Source organism: Ornithodoros turicata, unplaced genomic scaffold (genome assembly GCF_037126465.1).
Source record: "Ornithodoros turicata isolate Travis unplaced genomic scaffold, ASM3712646v1 ctg00001137.1, whole genome shotgun sequence".
Classification (NCBI taxonomy): Eukaryota; Metazoa; Arthropoda; class Arachnida; order Ixodida; family Argasidae; genus Ornithodoros; species Ornithodoros turicata.
Genome location: NW_026999474.1, coordinates 29,453 through 50,060, shown reverse-complemented (window position 1 = coordinate 50,060; position 20,608 = coordinate 29,453). Strand labels below are relative to the sequence as shown.

The window sequence follows — 20,608 nt, the reverse complement described above, 5'->3', positions numbered from 1 at the left end:
GAAAGTTGAACACTATCATTCATGAACACCTCCAGTTTCGGAAAGTTAGTGCCCGTTGGGTCCCGAGGCAGCTCTCCGTGTTTGACTGGCAGAGAAGACTGGAAATCTCCCAAGAGTAAGGTACCGTTTCGACACTGAAGGACAGCCGTTCCTTGATCGGATCATCGCATGCGATGAAACGTAGGTGCATCATTTCATTCCTGAGTCTAAACGCGCATCAAAACAGTGGAGGCATTCGGGCTGGCTAGCTCCCAAGAAGTTTCGAAGCACCCCGTCTGCGGCTAAGGTCATGGCCACTTTTTTCTGGTACAAGGCTAGCGTTGTTCATGTTGATTTTCTGCCCAGTGGTACGAACATCAATAGTGCATATTACTGCCAGGTTCTCAGGGATGTGCAGAAGGCTCTGAAGCAAAAGCGGCCGGGCCTCAACAGGACAATACACGCCCGCATACCGCGCATCTCACGACACGCACCTTACAGGAACTTGGCTGAGAGTTGCTGCCACATCCCCCTTACAGTCCAGACCTCGCCCCCAGCGATTTCCATCTCTTCGGGCTACTGAAAGTCAAGAATGCAGTCCCATAATGGCTGCTACGTGCCGGTAAGGATTTCCACGCTGCTGGCATCCAAGCCCTCGTGAAACGCTGGGACAAGTGCATTAGTGCAGCTGGAGATTACGTTGAAAAATAAAACTAATTTCTCGCCTGTAAGTTCATTTTATTTTTGCGGAAAATGAAAAGTTCCGGTTTCACTTGAACACCCCTCGTAGCCATGCCGGCCATGCAGTCTAGTCACGTCACTTGAATGCACAGTGTGTTCGTAGTGCCGCTCGTAAGGAGAGTTTGGCCATTCTTTGATATTTTGCCACCTCATGTGTGGAGCCTGTTTTTGCATCAGAGTCGTCGTTATGCAGGCGAAAAATTTTGGAATGTTGGCGCAAGCAATGCACGGTAACTGGGCGACGGATAAATAAACACAATGTTGCCTGGCAATCTTCTCGGTATGCCGTTTTGGTGTACTCTTCCAAATGATCGGGCTTAATGCAATCGCCCGTTTACGACCTCTTCTGTGACAGGGGCTATGGTATCTGGGGCTTTGATAATATACTCTGGTTAAATAGCACAGAAACGGAGTGTAATGTGGCTTATTTCTAGACTGCCTTTTCTTCTTTTTATTCCCTTCCGCCACCTGGCGGGTACGCTCCTGCCACATGCCCCCGTCAAGACAGACATCTCCTCCATGTTCCAAAAGTGCAGCGAGTGAAAATACTATATACAGTGGGCTGTAAATATGTTTTTTCCACACGGACGATATGTCGTCAGAGTATTCTATTTTGTATTCAGCCGGAGAAACATTTGACAAATGCGGTGCAATCCCCGAAAAAGTCCTCATTTTCAGTCCATGCAGATGCCGGCGTCCACAACAACATTAGTTGGCTGCAGGCTCTTCACGTCTATGTTGTTTTGCCTGAGCTTCGGCGGCACGCACGTTGTGATCCTGACGTGGCGCGTTTATGGCCTGGGCTGCAGGACGAGCTTTGCGCTTCCGTTCGTGTTCCCGCCGCAGCAGGACATGATATCTCCATGGCGTCTCAAGCAGAATCACCAAGTGAACGAATGAATGAATGAAATTTTATTTACACCAAACGGTGCGGGGTAACTATGGCAAAAAAGCCGGAAAGGCTTGACGAGGCTCCCCGTACATGTCCCGTTTAGCAGCAGCGGCAGCATAATATAAATTACACAATATAACACACAGTACGCTGTCTCAGCCTGGAACAACAACAAAAATCTCTCACACAGTATACAGATGAAAAAAGAATCTAAGCAAGAAATTGCAGTAATAAATTACCACATTTTTTTAAATGTTGGCATCGTTTAAAGCTAAAGCATTAATATTAGTAGGTACAAGGTCGTTCAGAATGGTTGGTAACTGATATCTAATGGATTGACACCCATAGCCCGTCCGAGAAAAGGGCACAACAAAAGAAAAAAGCTGTCGAAAGCCGTAAGCACTTTGCGTGCGTTCAAGCAGGATATATCAACACGTGGATTGTCTGCTTTCACCATCCTCTTATAACGCTGGATCAAACGATATTTATACAATGCATCTACTCTCAAAATCTGAAACTGGGCAACAACGTGCTCTGCATGATCACGAAAATTTAAGCCTTGTAGAATACGCACAACTCTTTTTTGAATCAAACCTAGCTTGCGGGTGTTATTTTTACTGGTGGTACAGGTCCCGACAAAAGTTTACGGAACACGCGAGCGGTGTATTTTCTCCTCGGTACGAGACCCTAGCGGCCAGCGGAAGCTGGCGAAATCAGGCCAGTTCACTGCCTCAGAGGGGTGAACGACTGTGCTCTTAGCGACACACAGGGGTAGTTTCCGTATGATTACTGTTGTATGTGCCCGCAAAGTGATCTGGATTTTACTGTTGCGCTCGCCAACAACACGTGATTCAACGATTGTTGAGACAGGGAGCTCGCCGCTATCATCGTGATAACAAGGATGAATCATGGTGGCAACACTTTACGGTGTATTGCTTTTATTGGAAAGCCATGATACGTAGACGAAAGGTATCTTGTAAACAGTTGCTTTATTATGGACGACGCGTGACGAGCTGATAAACAATTGACGCTGACTTTGATAATTGATTGATTGATAAACAACTGACGTGAGTCACGAGTTGTTGACGAGCACAACAGTTAAATCCAACTCACTTCGCGGGCACATACAACAGTAATCATACCGAAACTACCGCTGTGTGTCGCTAAGAGCGCAGTCGTCCACCCCTCTGAGGCAGTGAACTGGCCTGATTTCGCCAGCTTCCGCTTGCAGCTGGGGTGTCGTACGGAGGAGAAAATAGACCGCTCGCGTGTTCCGTAAACTTTTGTCGGGACCTGTACCCCAAATTAATGTAAGGTAGCAAAGCTTAGAAAAAAAAATAGAGAATTGTATAAAATGAGCTTAACATTCACAGGAAGAAATTGTCTATATTTACTTAACATACCAGACACTTTACATAGCTTGGTTGTTAAAAATTTGCAGTGATCATTCCAGGACATATGCTGAGAAAATAAAGATTTCGCATTATGTACATACTAAAGTTCATATTTACCAAAGGTTAAGGAAGAAATTGTTGTTCATGTCTTGTTATTAGGTTTAAAGATTACTGCTTTTGTTTTTCAAGTGTTAGCACGCAAACGATTTGCGTATTAACGAGTGCGTTCGAAAATACGACACCACCGACAGGGTGTCGGAGTCGAGATGTAGAAGAGTCGATGACCTTCAACCCCGAAACTCTCGACTCTACCTTTGAACACGCAACGACGGTTCTCGGCCGTGCGGCTTGTGCAGCGCCACCGGCGCAACCTGTGCAATATGGAGGTCATGGAGGCAGACAGCTTATGCCACGTACTTTCGGCTGCCGAAGTAATCGCTCCCGAGGTCTGTAGCGAAGATGACGATGACATGGAAATGATGCAAAGGGTCGCAGGGTGTGTAAACATTAAAGGGGCAGTCTAGAGGCACTCAGCTTTTTGTTTTTGTTCCGTATGGAATGTTAGGCTTTCGAAAACCGCTTTCACACAAATAGTACAACCGTAGCGAAATTGGGAGGCCTGAGATAGCCCCCTGCATCTCCGGTGCGCGAAACACCCTCCTTCGCCTTTGCAACAAACACGTGATAAGCGCCACCACGCGCGTCACTATGTGACATGTGTGGTAGGGACGCTTCTCATTGGATCTCAGATCACATGGTCGAGGGAGCAACACAGTGCTGGCTGGGGCGTCTGCTACAGCTTAGAAGACGCAGGGCGTTCTCCGGCTGCGTGATGTCCGAAACGCAGGATTTGACGGCTGTCAACGAAACGACCTCGACTTTTTGGGATCGCTGACACCACGGGAAGAAAAGTGTTGCAGGACGAAACGAATCTAGCTGTGCGTTGTACAGGAATGCGCTTCCAGACAGTCTGCATACTGGTTTTCACCGCCTAGTTGGTTCAGTGACAAACAGGCAGACAGGCTGTTATGCTACTGTGAGCATGGTAGATTTAGCCAGGTTGCGAAGACGGAAAAAACAAATCTGACCTGACAACACTGTCATCTCTATGGCGCGAGTGATCCTGGGTGTTGGTAGCACAAGTACGATCGTAAAAAAAAACATATTTGTCACATGCACGTGGTTTTGTGTGTACTAATAGTTTATTCACAATTTCAATATAGGAAAATCTATCTGTTGCCCCACTCGTACACGTGTGCGAAATCATCTACCACCCGAGCACGTTTCCGTAACCTGCCCCCTGCGCATGTATAATTGTAGGCTTGTTTATCCGTGCATCCCTGTAGCCGTGTCGTGTGTCCGCGCTTCGTAATACGGAGCCCGTACACCTTTTGGGTTAAGCAGGAAGTGACGTTCACATCTCGGAGCTTCAGACCACGGCTAACACGTGTGAATAGATGAATGCAATGCATCTCCTGTAGCCTGCCCCGCGAAAACAGTCTTTCGTCATGGCGAGACCGGCCATGATGTAGTGAGCGCAAGCAGGACTCAGCTGCAGTGCAGATGCAACAACGATGTCATGTTTTTGGCAACGAACCCATTATGACCACTCATTAACGGCTAATCACTACGTACGCATTTCGCTCTCGGTGAGAAATGGACCTTAAGAACCCTCCTAATTTCTGTGCGGTCGTCGCGATACCCTTCTGTTTGGAGTTGTTAAAACCTGCGATATTGCGAATTGATATGTGTCATTAAACCTGCTGTGATTTATTCTCCCCTGGATGTTTAGTGTGCTTCTGTCGGGGAAAGGGAATACAGAGTAAAGGAAGTGCTCAAAGCCCTGGCTACAGAGAGACCACGCCCCGATTCTTGCCTAGGAAGGACTCTAATGGTAACGCATTAATAAACACCCTGCATATAGAGTATTACTAAGGACGACGAGGTGGGCAGAGTTTAGCATGGTGCTCCGTATGTTTCACCATACACTCCGCTTAAAAACAGGAAGAAAAGAACACCCTTACGGTGCGTTTGGAAATAGGACTCGACCGACCCGAGAGTCCAAAGGGTCAATCCTAGGTGGGCAAAAATGCCGGGGTATACTGCTCTCGTGACGTCACGACCCCCGTCCTAAAATTCATCGCTTTAGTTGCTGGAGAGCCGATTCTCAGCGACTCTACCCTTGATGAGATTCGTTGGAGTCCGTGACGTCATATGTCGTCTGCTTCACAACACCGCGCGATAGCAGACGACAGCGTTGAGCGGTTGAAGTGCGAAAGTTATTGAAAGTTATTGCCTGATTTGTCGACAGTACTGCATACGCTAAACTGTTTACTGGGAGCAAATGCGCCATGGATTTTGGGCACCGAGCAGCTGCTCGCTTTCCAAAAAAGCAAGGGCCTTTTTACGTTTGCTAGGGTCGTAGCTCACTTTGACCCCAAGAAACTTTTGGTGTTGGTATGTGATGCATCGCCTAACGGCGTGGGTGCTGTACTTGCGCACCGTGAGCTGTCAGGTGAGGAGCTTCCTATTGCATATGCGTTAAGGAGCTTAATACCAGCAGAACGTAATTACAGCCAACTCGATAAAGAGGCTCTGGCCGTAGTTTTCGGCGTTCTGAGGTTTCATGAATACCTCTGGGGTCATTCATTCGAGATAGTGACCAACCACAAGCCACTGTTAAGACTTTTAGCGCACGATAAGCCTGTACCTAACAACCGTTCACCCAGGCTTCTTCGCTGGGCCCTTACGTTATCATCTACCGCTAGGAGTTGTTCTATCGCCAGGGAAGCCGCATCGCACATGCCGATGGACTGACCAGATTGCTGCTACCTACTGAAGCTCTTCCCGTGGAACGACCGGCAGAGATGTACCTGTTGGAAGGAGTCTACTCAACTGTCTTTTCTGCAAAGGTAGTCACTCAAGCCACGTCAAGAGACGTCATTTCATCCAACGTTCGCCGCGTACTGTTGTCAGGCGGCAAATTACCTGACGTCACTGACTACAGGCCTTACCAAAGGCGTTTTGATCAACTGAGCGTGCAGGATGATTGTATACTTCTCGGAAATCGTGTTGTCATTCCTCAAGAGCTACGTGCGAAGGTTCTCGACTTGCTTCATGAGAGCCACACTCTCAGAAAAAAAGGGACTATGGGAAACTCCATTGGGGGTGTTCACGCTCGTCACACATATGACTCCCTTTGCGGTGTTTGGGCTACTCCCCTTGTAAGGGTGTTCTCCTGACTCCCTTGATAAGGGTGTCCCCTGGACTCCCCTCTGTGAGGGTGTTCCCCTCACACCCTTCCTGCAGGTGTTTCCTTGACTGCCATACCAGGCACATTGCAGAGAACACTAAGCACTCTTTCCCATCATGTAATTAGGTGGTGTTACGTCATTGGACTTCTTTTTTTTTTGTTGTTGTTGTGCAGATACTGATCTGCGCTGCACCGCGTTACAAAAACAATACTGCCCTCGAATACTGCCCAAAACACGAACAATAGGCGCAGTGCCTCTCAGGTAGAGTGGGTACAGTAGGTATAATCCAGGTATAGTCCCATAGAACTACCGAAGCAGAACACTCCTCAGAAGCATTCTTTGAGATTGCAGTACTATGCGACCCAAAACTTTACAACCTGCTACTAGAGTACAAAGGAGCGAAACACTTTCGTAACGGTGATCAACTCGCACTGCATGTGCAGTAACTTGAAGGCACTTAGGGTTACAGAACAGATACCCCTTTCTGTCGGACATTCAGTTTCTTAGTTGACCTGCTGTTTTCTTAGGGAGTATTTCCACCTACATTTCCCCTCGAATGAAACGACCGATCCGAGCCTCCATTACAATTATAACAAAAAGAAAAAAGACGAAAAAAGACTGCATTGTAGAAGCAAGCATCTTTATGAGCACAAGGAAACAAGATCTAGGCACCAGCTTGCGTGTGAAATTGCAGTGCCTGTTCCTCAGTATGTAATGTTGGGTACTTTCCAGGGATATCTGCCACCAACGGCATTTCTTGGTAGAGCCAGGACTTGCGATATGTAAATGTCCTCTGCAGGGATACAACTACTTTGACCATGCCAGACACAGGCTTGTTCATCTCTCTTTTTCTTATTTACAGGTGTGTCCCGGTAAACTTAACAAATAAATAAAAGTACGGGACTGTACTATTGCATAGTCTGGAAGAACCTCGTCATAAACTTTGGGGAGTAAGGCTAACACCCCTCCACGAAGTTAATGCACGCAACACCCTGCATTAAATACGGCCGAGAAGGGTGTCGCTGCAACGCTTTCTTTGTTCGCTAGGGTGTCCAAGCATCGTTTGACACCCTTTTGACTCATTTTTTTCTGAGAGTGACACCCTGGTGTCAAAAAAATGAAGACTGTGGCCCGCAGTCTCGTCTGGTGGGATACACTGGACGAAGATATTGCTGCGAGGGTACAGAGACGCATGACATGCCAAGAACAACAACGTGAGTCCAGACGTGTTCCGTTCCGTGTTCCTATGGTGCGTTGGCCTTTTGCAGAAAGAGCATGGTCGCGTTTGCATGTGGACTTTGCAGGCCCCTTTAAGGGTCATTACATCTTCGTCCTTCTGGTCGCATTTTCAAAGTGTGTAGAAGCCGAAGTTGTTCGATCACCATCCGCGGAAGCTACTATTTCTTGTCTACGTTTTATCTTTGCGAGACAAGGACTGCACGATCTCGTAGTGTCGGATAATGGACCAGCATGCGTATCAGCAAAGTACACAGAATTTCTGAAGCGGAATGGAGCAAGGAAAGCCCGAATTCCTCCATATCACATATCGAATGGGGCTGCTGAAAGGGTTGTTCAAACAATTAAGAACGAGCTTAAGAAGGCAAGCACAGGTGATATCAAGACGCAGTTACCTCGCTTACTATTCAGCTATCGAACAACGCCGCACGAGACAACAGGTGCATCTCCAGCAGAACTCTTGTGCGGAAGAAAGCTCAAGACTGCTCTGGATAATCTCAATCCGGACATGCGCAACACAGTACTTCGTCAACAACTGCGCAGCAAACTTTTGCATGGCAAAAGCGCTCGTTTCCACAGCGTCTATTGTCCTGGGGATTCAGTGTCCGCAAGAAATTTTTGACCTGGTCCAACTTGGGTCCCTGCTATGTCACAAAGGCGCAAGGACAGTCGTCTGCTGTTGTGCAGCTACCTGGAGGAGTTATTTCAACGAGGCACCAAGATCATCTACGAAGGAATGCGCAGCATTCAGAACCATCATCAGACAGCAACGCTGGAGCAGAACAATCGCAGTTGTCACCGAGTGTACCATCAGCTGATTTTCAACCTGATACCGTGGAGAATAATGGGTCATGTCCAGACGGCAGCAACACTTCAAGTGATAGTGCGGTGACATCGTCACCTAGACGGCCTACACGAACCAAGCGTCCTGTTGACAGATACTGCTCATAGTTAGTGCTGCTGACATTGTTGTCTTTCGGGCTTCATTTTCCTATATGACGTGTGCTGTAACGCTTATAGGTAAGTCAGATGTTCTGCTTTCTTTTCGGATTATGTTGAGAAGGACTTCAGACTCAGCGGTTATAGGTTGGTCACGCAAGAAGATACAGATTTCTCAAGGACGGTTCTGCTTGTTCGACGCGATTTCAATGCAGCTGCCCTTCCAACGCCGAAAGTGGCTGGTCTAGACTGTATCCGGTGTAGAATTCGCTTGGGTAAAACTGTCGTCACTGTGGTGAACTTATACGTACAGCCGTCAGCTAAGGTGTCCAAGACCGATCTGAAGGCTGTGCTGGACAATTTAGAGTCTCCTTATCTAGTGGTCGGTGATATTAACGCTCACCACTCTGCATGGGGGAGCACCAAAACTGATCGTCGAGGGAAAATATGGATGGAGCTGATCGAGAGCATGGATCTCTGCATCCTGAATGATGGATCACACACGTTTTTGCGGAGGTCCTTCACTACGGACGTTCTGGACGTCTCATTCTGCTCAAGAGATATCTATAGGAAGCTCCATTGGTACACGGACCTTGATGGCAGGGGAAGCGACCACGTGCCCATATACATCACGTATGATGGATATTCAACGAGAGTGGGATGTAGAACGGCGAAATTAACAGACTGGCGTTCGTTTCGTACAGCATGTGGAGATAGGGCCCACCCTTTGCTTTCTGTGGATCAGCTAGAGAATGTCGTTGCCGATGCCCTTGCCTCGTCCTCTAAAACAGTCAACGTGTGTTCTGGTCACTTAGGGTATAACCCTCGTGTGGAGCAACTACATGCTAACCGAAGGCGCGCTGAACGTAAAGCTCGACGGACAGGAGATCTTTCTGATATACAGGAAGCAAGACGCGCGAGTAGGCTTGTCCAGAAAGAACTCCGAAACCTTGACCGTCAACGGTGGCGGCACTTCTGTTGCTCCTTATCACCTTTTGAGAGCCCTGCTCGGATATGGAGAGTCGCAAGAAGTTTAAAGGAGAACCCTCCAGTTCGGAACCCACTTGGAGCTTTTGCGCTCCTAACATCTACGTCTGAGAAAGAGGTGGCCAGGGAATTCTGCCGTGTCATTACGAAGGGAGCCAATGTAACCAGCACCGAGGAGTACCTAACCCATACAGCCCATGTGACATCTATTCTCGAGCATGCCAACCCACCAGCTGTCCCTGCCTTGGATGTGGACTTCTCCGTGGCAGAACTTTCGTCAGCCATTTCAGCTGCATGCAAGAAGTCTTCTCTAGGCCCCGACGCCATTACATACACAGTGATTCGAAACCTTGACCCTACTTCCCTTCAGGCCCTGCTGAACATCTGCAATCACTCGTGGAGGCATGGACAGGTTCCTAGGCAGTGGAAAGTCGGCCAAGTGGTACCGTTGCTAAAACCAGGAAAACACCCACCCCAGTTGGCATCATTTCGCCCGGTAACTCTGACCAGCTGCTTCGGTTATGGAAAGTATGGTCTTGCGTAGAATTGAGTGGTGGCTCGAAAGCCGTGCCTTCTTCCCTCAAGAGCAAGCTGGGTTTCGACGGCACCGCAGTTCGATAGACTCTGTCCTCGACTTGGTCACGTCGGTGGAAGAGGCACGACGAGGCAGGAAGATCTCGGCGGCGGTATTTCTTGATTTTAAGAGAGCATACGACACCGTTAGCCATCCATCAATCTTACATGCTCTATACAGCGCTGCGCTCTCACGTACAACGTTGCTTTGGATAGCCGATTTCCTCAGTCAACGAGGTATTTTCGTCCGGACAAGACAAGGCGACACAGAGCAATTCCCCATCTCTCAGGGGGTACCACAAGGAAGCGTCCTAAGTCCGCTCCTCTTTAATGCCGTTATGGCGGGCATTGGAACCTGCATTCAGCGGAAAGTCAACTTGTCCCTGTATGCCGATGACATCTGTGTTTGGACTACAGGCACTTCCCGTCCAGCACTCCGTCAGCGTCTTCAGCGCACGTTAGATGCCATTCGCCTCTACTTACTCCAGGCAGGAATGGAGATATCCGTAGAGAAAAGCGCAGTTCTAGCCTTCACGCGCAAAGACATGCATAGATATCGCCTGTATATTGGTGGAAGCCCACTGGAGCAGGTGACATATCACAAGTTCCTAGGCGTGACTCTATCATGGAATTTGTCGTGGAAGCGACACATAGACGTCATTGAACAGAAAGTCCAACGCTGGGTCAACGTGATTCGTCACTTCGCAGGTATGAGATGGGGGCGAGACGAGAAGGATCTCCTCATGCTGCACAATGCCCTGGTTCGTGGCTCAGTGATGTACAGCCTTCCCGTCCTACACGGACTTCCTCAAACACTGATTCAAAGGACTCGAGCCATGCTAGCGCGCAGCCTTCGGGTATGTCTTGGGGTCCCACGAGGCGCTGAAACCCGTCTAGTAGTGGCTGAGGCCAGGGACATCCCAATTGAGGTTCTCCGTACTCGGGAAACTGCACGCCACTATCTGCGTCTACGTGCCCATCATAACGGTCACACTCTGATTCGCAAGCTTCACGCTAGACGGAACGCGACGGTTCATGCTGCTGTGACATCATTCGGACCTCATATCCCCAAATTCATAGGCGACCAGACGGCATCCAAGGTGCCTCCATGGAAGTTGCCATCGCCGTCTGTCACTGTCTCCATCCCCGGTCTCAAGAACAACAAAAAGAACTATCCTGATTTTATTCTTAGGCAACTTACCCTTGACTTCGTCGAAGCTCAATACCGCAACAGTACCGCTGTATACACGGATGGATCGTCGACCAGGGACACTTCATCTTCAGCCTTTGCCATTCCATCACAGTCTGTTACACGTGGGTGTCGTCTATCTCACCGTACCTCATCGACATCCGCTGAACTTTATGCTATCTTGTTATTTTTGACATATGCGGAAGACTGTGAACCGCGGCACTGGGTAATTTACACAGACTCCAAAGCAGCTCTCCTGTGCATTAAAAACATGGGCATCCGCGGTTCCCTTGCCTCAGTGGTGATAGACATCCTGTGCGCCCTGAAGTCCCTACAAGATCGCTCCCACTACGTTGCCTTTCAGTGGGTTCCTGGGCATTGCGGAATAACTGGGAACCACGAGGCCGACGCTGCCGCTGCCGCTGCACACCAACAACGACCTTCTATGCCCATTATACTCTCGAGAGGAGACAGAAGATCCCTCCTCAGGCATTTGTCCGATTCCTGGTCTACCCTACAGTGGCAACTCGACATTCCAACTATGTCCTCTTTGGGAAATGTAGACCCAACGCTGTCATACCGACTGCCTGCAAAGCTTCCTCGTCCTCTGAAGTCACTCATCCACAGGCTACGTCTGAATGTGGCCGTCACTCCGTCCTATCGATACCAGCTAGGCTGTGAGGCTAGCCCTATGTGCAACGAGTGTGGCGTACTTGCCAACGTTGAGCACATACTCCTCCGCTGCCGGACCTATGTCAACGAGAGGCGTACACTGCAGTCGCAGCTTGCCACCCTTGGCTGCCGCCCCTTCAACTTGTCGACCATCCTCGGCCCTTGGGACACCGCGGTCGACTCCAAGGCGGCCTTACGTCACGTGGTTGACTTCTTTGAGGCGACAGGCCTAAAGGACTCACTATGACCCCAGCAGCGCCCTCGGACACTCCCACCACCACGATCACGTCCAGCATCGTCATCGCCACTTCGATCATTCCCGTCATCTCTCATCGTCATCACTGATCATTGTCACCACTCATATTAGACCCCTAGCTATGGGGTAGCGTTCCACTCCTAGAGTGGAAAACCTCCCCACTTCATCATCACAATATATATGTTGTTGTTGTTGTTTCTTTTCGGAGGGGGGGAGGAGTGTGATATCCAGTGTCAATTACGTCAGCACCGCCGCAAGGCTTTGGTAGCTTATCCAATATCACTGCGCTTGATATACTATCTAGTGTTTAAATTCTCGACTACGCGGCGTACCTTTGTGTTGATCACGTTTCACTCTTCCTTTACCAAATAAAGTACACGCACAGAAAGCACGACGTTGCAGTTGCTACGCCGTGACTCGAAGGCATATAACTCGCCATGTTGTCTGTCTGTTTCAATACTTACGCCATCCCGCGACTATGATTATGGTCGTTGTGATGCGGCAGGGTTTGAGTCAACCTATGTGACAGCGGGTCAGCTCACAGCGCCTACACTAGACGTGGACGCCAGAGGTAGCTCGGATAGAAGCTAGCATGAGACAGAGTCAAACCAGGTTGTGAGCATAGGTCGAGACCTTGGACCTGTCGCTTGTACTGGGAGCACTTCTCACGCAGACCCAGCAGAAGTAACCCTCGGGGCGGACAGCGCAACGCCAGCAACCAAGCAATACTCCGAGCCAAAGGCCTGGTGGGCAGAACAGCAGCCAGAACCAAGAACCCAGGACCAGATATGAGACAGGACCAAGAGCCGAGCGGTAGAACTCGAAGCCGATGCAGACTGTCAGCCCGGAGTCCCTGTTCTCTTGCAGAACCCATCGCCCGTGCACATCTGTCCGTGCCCCTTATGTCACACACTCTGCAGGTTTTTTTCCCCCGAGCTTCTTTGCCCCGGTATGACCACAACCATGACAGTCGTATCCGTATAGGTCGTGCTATTGACGTCCTTGGCCTTGAAGTAATATCGAGTACTATGATACTGGTACAGAAGTTGTCAGGAATTTCCTCGCTTTTAACAGCCTTGGGGAGCATGTCTTGCAACCAGTAGGTCTTAAGCTGTAAAGCAATATGTCGCATCGTAGTAATTCTGCTGGAGAGGCTGTGCGGGCAATTATATTTGTACTGTCCCTGTTGTATCGAATATTATTTCTCCTGGTGCATTCGTTTGCCAATGTGTAATGATGTCACCTCTTCCCTGCAGTGCACATGATCTATGGCCCAGCGGACCCCGTGAATCCACCTCCTTTTGATGATCATTACCGGTAAGACCACCAGACATATTCTATTCAAGCATTGGTTTTATAAAATGGAACTACGCCATTAGCTTGTGGGTTTAAACGCTTTTGAGATTCAATGTTTCTAGCTGGGATAGAACGGTTTCTAATTTTCTTCTTCTTTTCTTTTCTGCCTTTTCTTCTCCGTTTCTTTTCTTATTTTTCTTTCATTTCCTTCTTTCCTTTTCCCCTTTTTCCTTTCTTGGAATAGCAAGCCGACCTCAGTGTGGCTGTCTTTTCCTTTCTTTTTTCCTAATAAACATAGCTCCCCCTCCCCCAATACGGCAAACTTTTGCTACATCTATGAGTATCCTATGAGTACCCTTTTCTTACTTATAATGTCACGAGACAATTGTTGTAGTCTAATACTCTAGAACAATTGTCTCGTGACATTATAAGTAAGAAAAGGGTTTTTGATGTTATAAAATACACAGCCTGTGTTCCCAAAGGAGGACCTCCTCATTGAGGAACTGCTATCAAACATATACTCCAACCATTTTATATATCATGTTTGACATCCAGTGCTGTCGGAATCCCACGTGCTGTCCCACTGGGTTCTGGGCAGGGTGTCGGAGCGAACCGAAAAAAACGCTATTTTGGTGCGAACAGAAATGGAATCGAAACCGTATACATTTTTTTTTTCGCTCAGGAGGGAAACCGAAAAAATTATTTAACGGTTTTCGGTCCAAGAAAAAACTTCGCCGGTTTGGACTACGAATAGGCGAATGAAACTGACGTCGCGTGTTCTGAAGTCAAGTCATGGATACTTTACGAGGGTTACGGTTACGGTGGAATGTATGTCGGTATACTATGACCCTTAGGCTCCCTTTGTAATGTTTTATCGTTCGTGCATATAGACTCATAGGTACATGTGACCGGTTGTGACTCTCTACCAATGTGCAGTAGTGTTCGTTTTAATTTCATCCGCCCAAACTCTTCTATCTGGTTACGTTCCTCTTAAGAGGAAACACACTCAACTAAACAGTGACCCAAGGAGGCTCCGTAACTGCTTCTCTATCGGTAATGTCGCGCAACGTGTCCCTTGTTTGAGAGCAGCGAAGTTGAATACATTTAGGTATCCGCGAGGGCAAGCGCGTGCGAAGTGACGCCTCTTTTGTCGACAGAACGCGAAGAAAAGAACACGGAGCCGTCGAGCGCGTTTGTGAGTGAAGGTGTTCCTCGATTTGCGTCCTACTCGTGCGGTGGTGGTTGCTGGCTAGGAAGCAGCAACAGACATTCGGATAGGACGCGATCGCACCAATCCAACAAGAAAGTACTTTACGTATGACATGACGACAAACAAGTCCGTCTGTATCAAGCGCTTCAAGAAAGGAGAAAGCCTATTTGAACAGACAGTCACCTACAGGAAACAGGAGCTACCAATTTCTCAGCTGCCTATTAATATTGAATACCATGTATGCGGAATAAATGGGTTTACATTTTTCAACATTGATTTTTTTTCTGGGAATGAGTATGCACACCAGAAGCGGAACCAGTTAAAACCGGTATGAACCGTTATTTTTTTTTGCTCCGGAGCAGAACCGGTTCCGGACCGTTTGTGATAGAACCGGAACGAATAACGTTTCGGTTCGACGCCGTGGCTCTGGGTCACACCTACCCGTGTCACACAGGCCAAGAGAACTGAAACTACACGTTGTCACGACGGCAGGTTAATTCCCGCTTATTTCCAACTGACACGCTCGTGCTTCGAGCTCCTATAGGCCGAAATGACATGCGCTGCTCTTATGGCGAATTCAGGTGCTCATTTCGTGGCTCATTGCCTTCCTAATGGAAACGCGTCTTATATCATGCCAATAGTGTAGTGTAGTTTTTTTCCCGCGTTTTAGTCGTGACGCTGCCCGCTTTCAGCGTGGCCAACCACGGCGAGCAGTTTTCATCTTCACCACCGCCACCACCACCATTTCGTGGCAACTTTTCTTGTTAGATCGCGCCTCGTTTGCCATGACAGGTTTGTATAACGACAAATCGGGAACGAATATTGCAGCCCCCAACCCATGAGCTGACTTGTACCAGGGTCGTCGGTGCCGATGGTCTTGGCACATACTGCAGCCTACGGGCAGGCGGCGTTGGCGTTACTAAGCAGCTCAGGAAGGTGAATGGCTATGCTGCTGAGGGGGACCGAGACGTCAAGTAGCCCCTGAATAAAATTAGAACAAGATGTCACCCGGAAAGCAATTGCTTCGGAGACCAGGCCTCGGTGGACGGAAGGGCATCGCTATGCAATTGGATCGGGTTCCTCCTCCCGTTGTCCGAGATGCGCAGATAGGAAGCCTTGAGACAGGACATGCTGTCAACACTACAGTGTTTGCACCTGTAAGTAAGCGGAGTGAGTTACGCGCTCATGCGATATGTACAGCTCCACCGGTCAGCGAGAGATCCCGAGAGCCCTTCGCTGTTTCGTTGGGGGTATGCGTTCACCTTCGGTCTCCTACGGGTTTATTGCAGTGAACCTCCTGTCGAGCGACCTCATGATTCTCGCGGGCTGAACAAATGCCAGTCTAGAGTCTTTCCCACAGATTCTTCGCGCACTTTGCATACGATCGCCTGGGTTTTGCTCTGACTGATCGCAGCGTGTTCTTGAGGTGAAGCGCTAGTTCTCGCCTGCGGTCCAAATAGGCAGGTGTAAATCCCGTTGTGCAACTCTCCTTCCTGCGAGTCGCAAAATCAATCCCATCTTGATTATGTTCCCCTGGCAAGGGGTTCACTCAACCAGTATTGTATTGCAACGCAGACAGCGTTGAACGTAACGAAACGATTGAATCTTAACACACATTTAGGTCAGTCCAACATCTCCATTGTTCTTCACTCATAGGCACGACTGCAATACGCAAAACATTCTGCGGACGAAGTAAACGATATTCAGCTGATGTGTTCCACAGCTCCACCGCATGCGATTGTGAATCTACTACCCAAGCGAAAAATTACCAGCGTTAACCCTGAGCAGCAGCTCTTCCCGACTCCCCTCTGAAGTAGGGTAGCTGGGGGTATGACATCACACACACGCGGCAATTGGCCCTCTTTTGCTTGGTCATAATCGAATTTTGAAAGTTTTGCCCCGTGAGTTAATTTAGGAATTTTTTTTTTCAGTGTTATCTCTGTGCCCTACTGGAAGAATATTACCTCCATAGGAGATTGAATGAGAGATGTAGAGCACTTTCAAAACGTCCACAGGATACCAGCGTCTACATTCATTCATATATAGATGTCCAAGAACAGCACAAGGGATTGGTGTTGATGGACAACGTTTAGTAGTTATAGATGTAGTTAAAATACATTGCAGTAGTTAAAGAAGTAGTTTTAACCACTCCCCTGAAAAGTAGTTGAACTACTAGTTAAACTACTTCGCGAAGTAGTTAGTAGTTATAGTTAAACTACTGTAGGAGTAGTTAGTGGCCATCACTGCTAGCCACGCATTTCCTGATAAAAGCAGTTGCATAGGAGATATAAAATGGAAGCTTTGAACCGGTTCGCGAACCGGTTTGGGGCTGCGAATCGGTTTATAAACCGGTTCAATTTTTGACGTGTCCGAACCGGAACTGGACCGGAACAAAATCCAAGCAACGCGAACCAGAACCTGAACCGAACCCGTATTTTTTGCGGCTCGACACCCTGGTTTTACAGCTCACTGACACTACCGCTTAAGACCAGTTGATTTTCCCCATTGCTGTCACAGCGGTGCTCTAGAAGCTCTAGAGTACATTCTTCATTTCCTGCTGCGCCAGAAATGCTCAGTATGTATTCAACAATTGTTGTCTGAAAGGCAACCATACCTGATGAACCAACGCTGATATGCTGATGAACGCTGTGTGCTAACCAGCAGATCGGTTGCCTGACGCAGGCCACGCTACTAACCAATGAGCGTTGTGTGTGGGACGACGTTCGATGAATGGCGCCATTAGCCATCCCTGGAGGAGGAGGAAGGGATAAAGGTGAGGGAGACGTTATGCAGAACCTATTGCTCTGGTATTAGGGCGTGCACGAGCCATTTGCGGAGAGCTTGCGATCCGCCTGAGGGGACCTCCCAGCGCAAACACCTCAGGCTACGGAGTACTCGCCCCCCTTTTTTGGCTATGCGAAAAATTGTTGTGGGGAGGTTAGCAAATGTTTGCTGGCTTGCTGCTCTTTTCATTCAGTGCCGTCGGGTATTGTGCAATTTTTTACGGAATTTGCATGTTGACACGCACGAAGCGCGCTACTCTAAGGATATCCCGTGAAACGTTCATCTTGGGTGTCAACTAGGTAGACTTTACGGAGGGGGCTCCTGGAAAAGTTCCGGGAGGCTCGGGGTCCTAAGGCCCCAGTCTCCTTCATTGGAATGCTCCCTATACCACAGTAACCGCCAATATGACTGGCGAAGTAAACCTCACCAATGCGATCCCCCGCAGTAACATTGGACGTGGGCTGGGGCGGTCATCATCTGGTCGTCATAATGCGCAGATGTCGTCATGTCCACATGACGATCACACGTGGTATTGCTTTGGACGCCGACCTGAAAAAGCTAACAAGCAGATAATTTACTCATCCTTGTCTCAGTTCGTCCCTTTCGTTCCCCCTACGTTGACGGGTAAACCCAAGCATGCGGGGAGGCCGGGCTGACGTAAACTCCGGTGACGTGATGGCACTGGCAGTTCATTTGTTAACACTTCACTTTGGGCACGTTGGTAACTATGAGAAGCACGGCATCTTTTTTCGGTAAAGCTGTTGTTGAAAGTATGCGCTGTGTGTGTGTCGTCCTGTCTTTGTCCCTTCGTTAGACGCGCTTCTCTTAGTATGGCATTTCTTTGTTCGGTTATGTAGTCATCCCTCCATTTACGAACGGTCGGAATTTGTCAAAGAGAATACTGTACGTAAAGAGACGGTTCAAGGAGTTGAAGAAGTTGAAAGCACGACAGGAAATACACAGCCACATGGGATATGTGGCAAGCTCGATTTAACGTTGAGTATGCTACGTAGATGTGCCTTGCGTCAGTGTCTACTGAGTATGAGCTTATTGAGTGCAGGCGTTAATAGTCTGAGGCTTTTCATGCCGTATATCACTTTTAATCCATACTGGGATCTTAAATCTCTTAATGTTGTACATACACATTACCGGATTTGGAAATTTACATGTAAGGGCTCTAGCACAGGGACTGAAACCAAAACGGAACCGAACACCGCTTGGAACCCAATTTTTTGGAGAACCGTAACCGGAACCTAAGTGCAATTCACCATCGCCAATTAACCGAAACCGTAATTTGAACCGCAAACTGTGATTTCTGTTACCGGTTCATATGAATTGATTCAAGCGTGAACTGAAAAACTTTGGATGCGATATTTGTATCCCTCAGTCAGCGGTGTTGTCCTGGGTTCATTCAGAAGTTGTGTAGACAACTACCACCCTATGCGCTTTGACGCATAATCACATGACATGCGCATCGTATGACATGTGTTGCGTACGTCCCTTATGAGTTATCAACTGTGTTATCGTGATGGTTTAGAGGGGCAATGAACAGGTATACGAGGCACGTTTTTTTTTTAAAGCACTCTGGCACGTTGCCAACGGTGAACGTTTTCAAAAAAAAAATTGTCGCAAAAAAGTAAATAATGGCTCCAAACCGACTGAATATTCACTGCATTCTTTCGCCCTCATGCCACGCCCTGCGATGTCCTGACGACAATAGCGACACGTCATTTTGACGTTGGGCGTCATCAGGCATTTACAATGCGGGACGCTTATACATACATGTTGTTGTAATATCGGGAAGTGAGGTCAATTCGAAACATATCCCCACTTGTCCAATCCAAGATAGCCAGTTCAAACCGTAAAAAAGAAAAAGAAAACACTCAACATTCTATTTTACGTGCGTATCTTTTCAGTGCTTGCTCCGCAAGGTGACCGCGATGTTCCCACAACCGATTTCCTTGTCTCACTGGGGTCCGTCATTGGCTAGGAGAGCGAAATCTCCCTACCTCCAGCGCCTAGAATTCGGTGTTGTTATACGTTGGAACATGGTGATGTGATACGGCTCCAAGGATAAGGAGAGATTCGCGAGGATTATGCTCTTTGAATGGCATTGTTTCGTGTTAAAGACACTCGCTGGAAGCAAAAGAATTTCATATTTGGATATTGTGGACTACATTCTTTCATTAGGTATAATAATTGGAGAATGTTCGTCGACCTGTGTTGCGCCTCCTTAAGATACGAAGCATTTTACGTTGTTTGTTTCCTCATCTGTTTGCTTAACGGCTGATCACATGCACCTTTTCTTGCTCTATAGCTTGTTGCAGCGAGAGCGAAATGAATGTGCACGAGATAATAGAGACCGCAACAAATTATTTTAGGAGAATGCCTCAAACGGTCAATGTGCGTCCAAGATTCTTTCTTGCATCTTGCGGATGGCACTGCACCCTTTAGGAGCGCAACGGATAAATGTGTTCATTTTTGCCGGTTTGCACTTTGTAGCTCATTTTGGTACAGCCTGAAGATACATCCTAGAGAAAACCGTTACGGGTAATCGCAAATATTAAAGGGCGAACCGAACCGAACTTTTCGTTTCGTTTTCAGTCCCCGCCATTTAAAAAATAACCCGAAATTTACACTTGAACTGCTGGTGCTTTTGCAGGAAGATGTATCCACAGCATAGTATTCACATCCTGCCCAAAGAAATTGGCCACTACGTACAGCTGGAGGCGCCACAGGACATGATAGTTGCCTACCTGCCGTTCCTAGAAGCCAACGGCATTTCTGTTGCGGGGAAAACGGAAGTGGAATAAAATATTTTTCGTGTCTTTGTACTTGTAGTTGAATGGAAGTGAAATGTCTGCAAGCGCACTTGTTCATTTCGTTAATTTGTACTCTCGGGGCAACTCTGTGCACACAATTATATTGGGCTGTAAATACAAACCTCTCCTTACACAGGATCATTGAAAAGGAGGCTGCTTTTATATTTTTTATAATTGAACACAGAAGAGCGATGTTTATGTAAACAATACTTTCACAGCGATAGCTATCCCAAATGGAAATTGCCGACTGCCGACCGTCGGCCAGTGGTCGGTTTTTGGTCGGCATACGACTAAGTCGGCCACTGCACCTTGGACCAACGTCGGTCTGATGTCGCTCACCGTGGTGGTGGGTGAACGACGTTTGGCCGAGAACGTTGTGCGACG

The 20,608-nt window shown here is 48.1% G+C and overlaps 1 protein-coding gene across 1 annotated transcript in view; it reads left to right on the top strand.

The window, feature by feature from the left end:
• LOC135376501 (mesoderm-specific transcript protein-like) overlaps positions 1-20,236 on the top strand; it is a 79,765-nt gene extending 59,529 nt beyond the window's left edge. The window contains exons 10-11 of the mRNA XM_064609011.1: positions 13,369-13,429; positions 20,065-20,236. Coding sequence (XP_064465081.1) covers positions 13,369-13,429; positions 20,065-20,215 — 212 coding nt within the window. The 3' untranslated portion in view covers positions 20,216-20,236. The remainder of the gene's footprint in view (positions 1-13,368; positions 13,430-20,064) is intronic.
• The last annotated feature ends 372 nt before the right edge of the window (positions 20,237-20,608 follow it).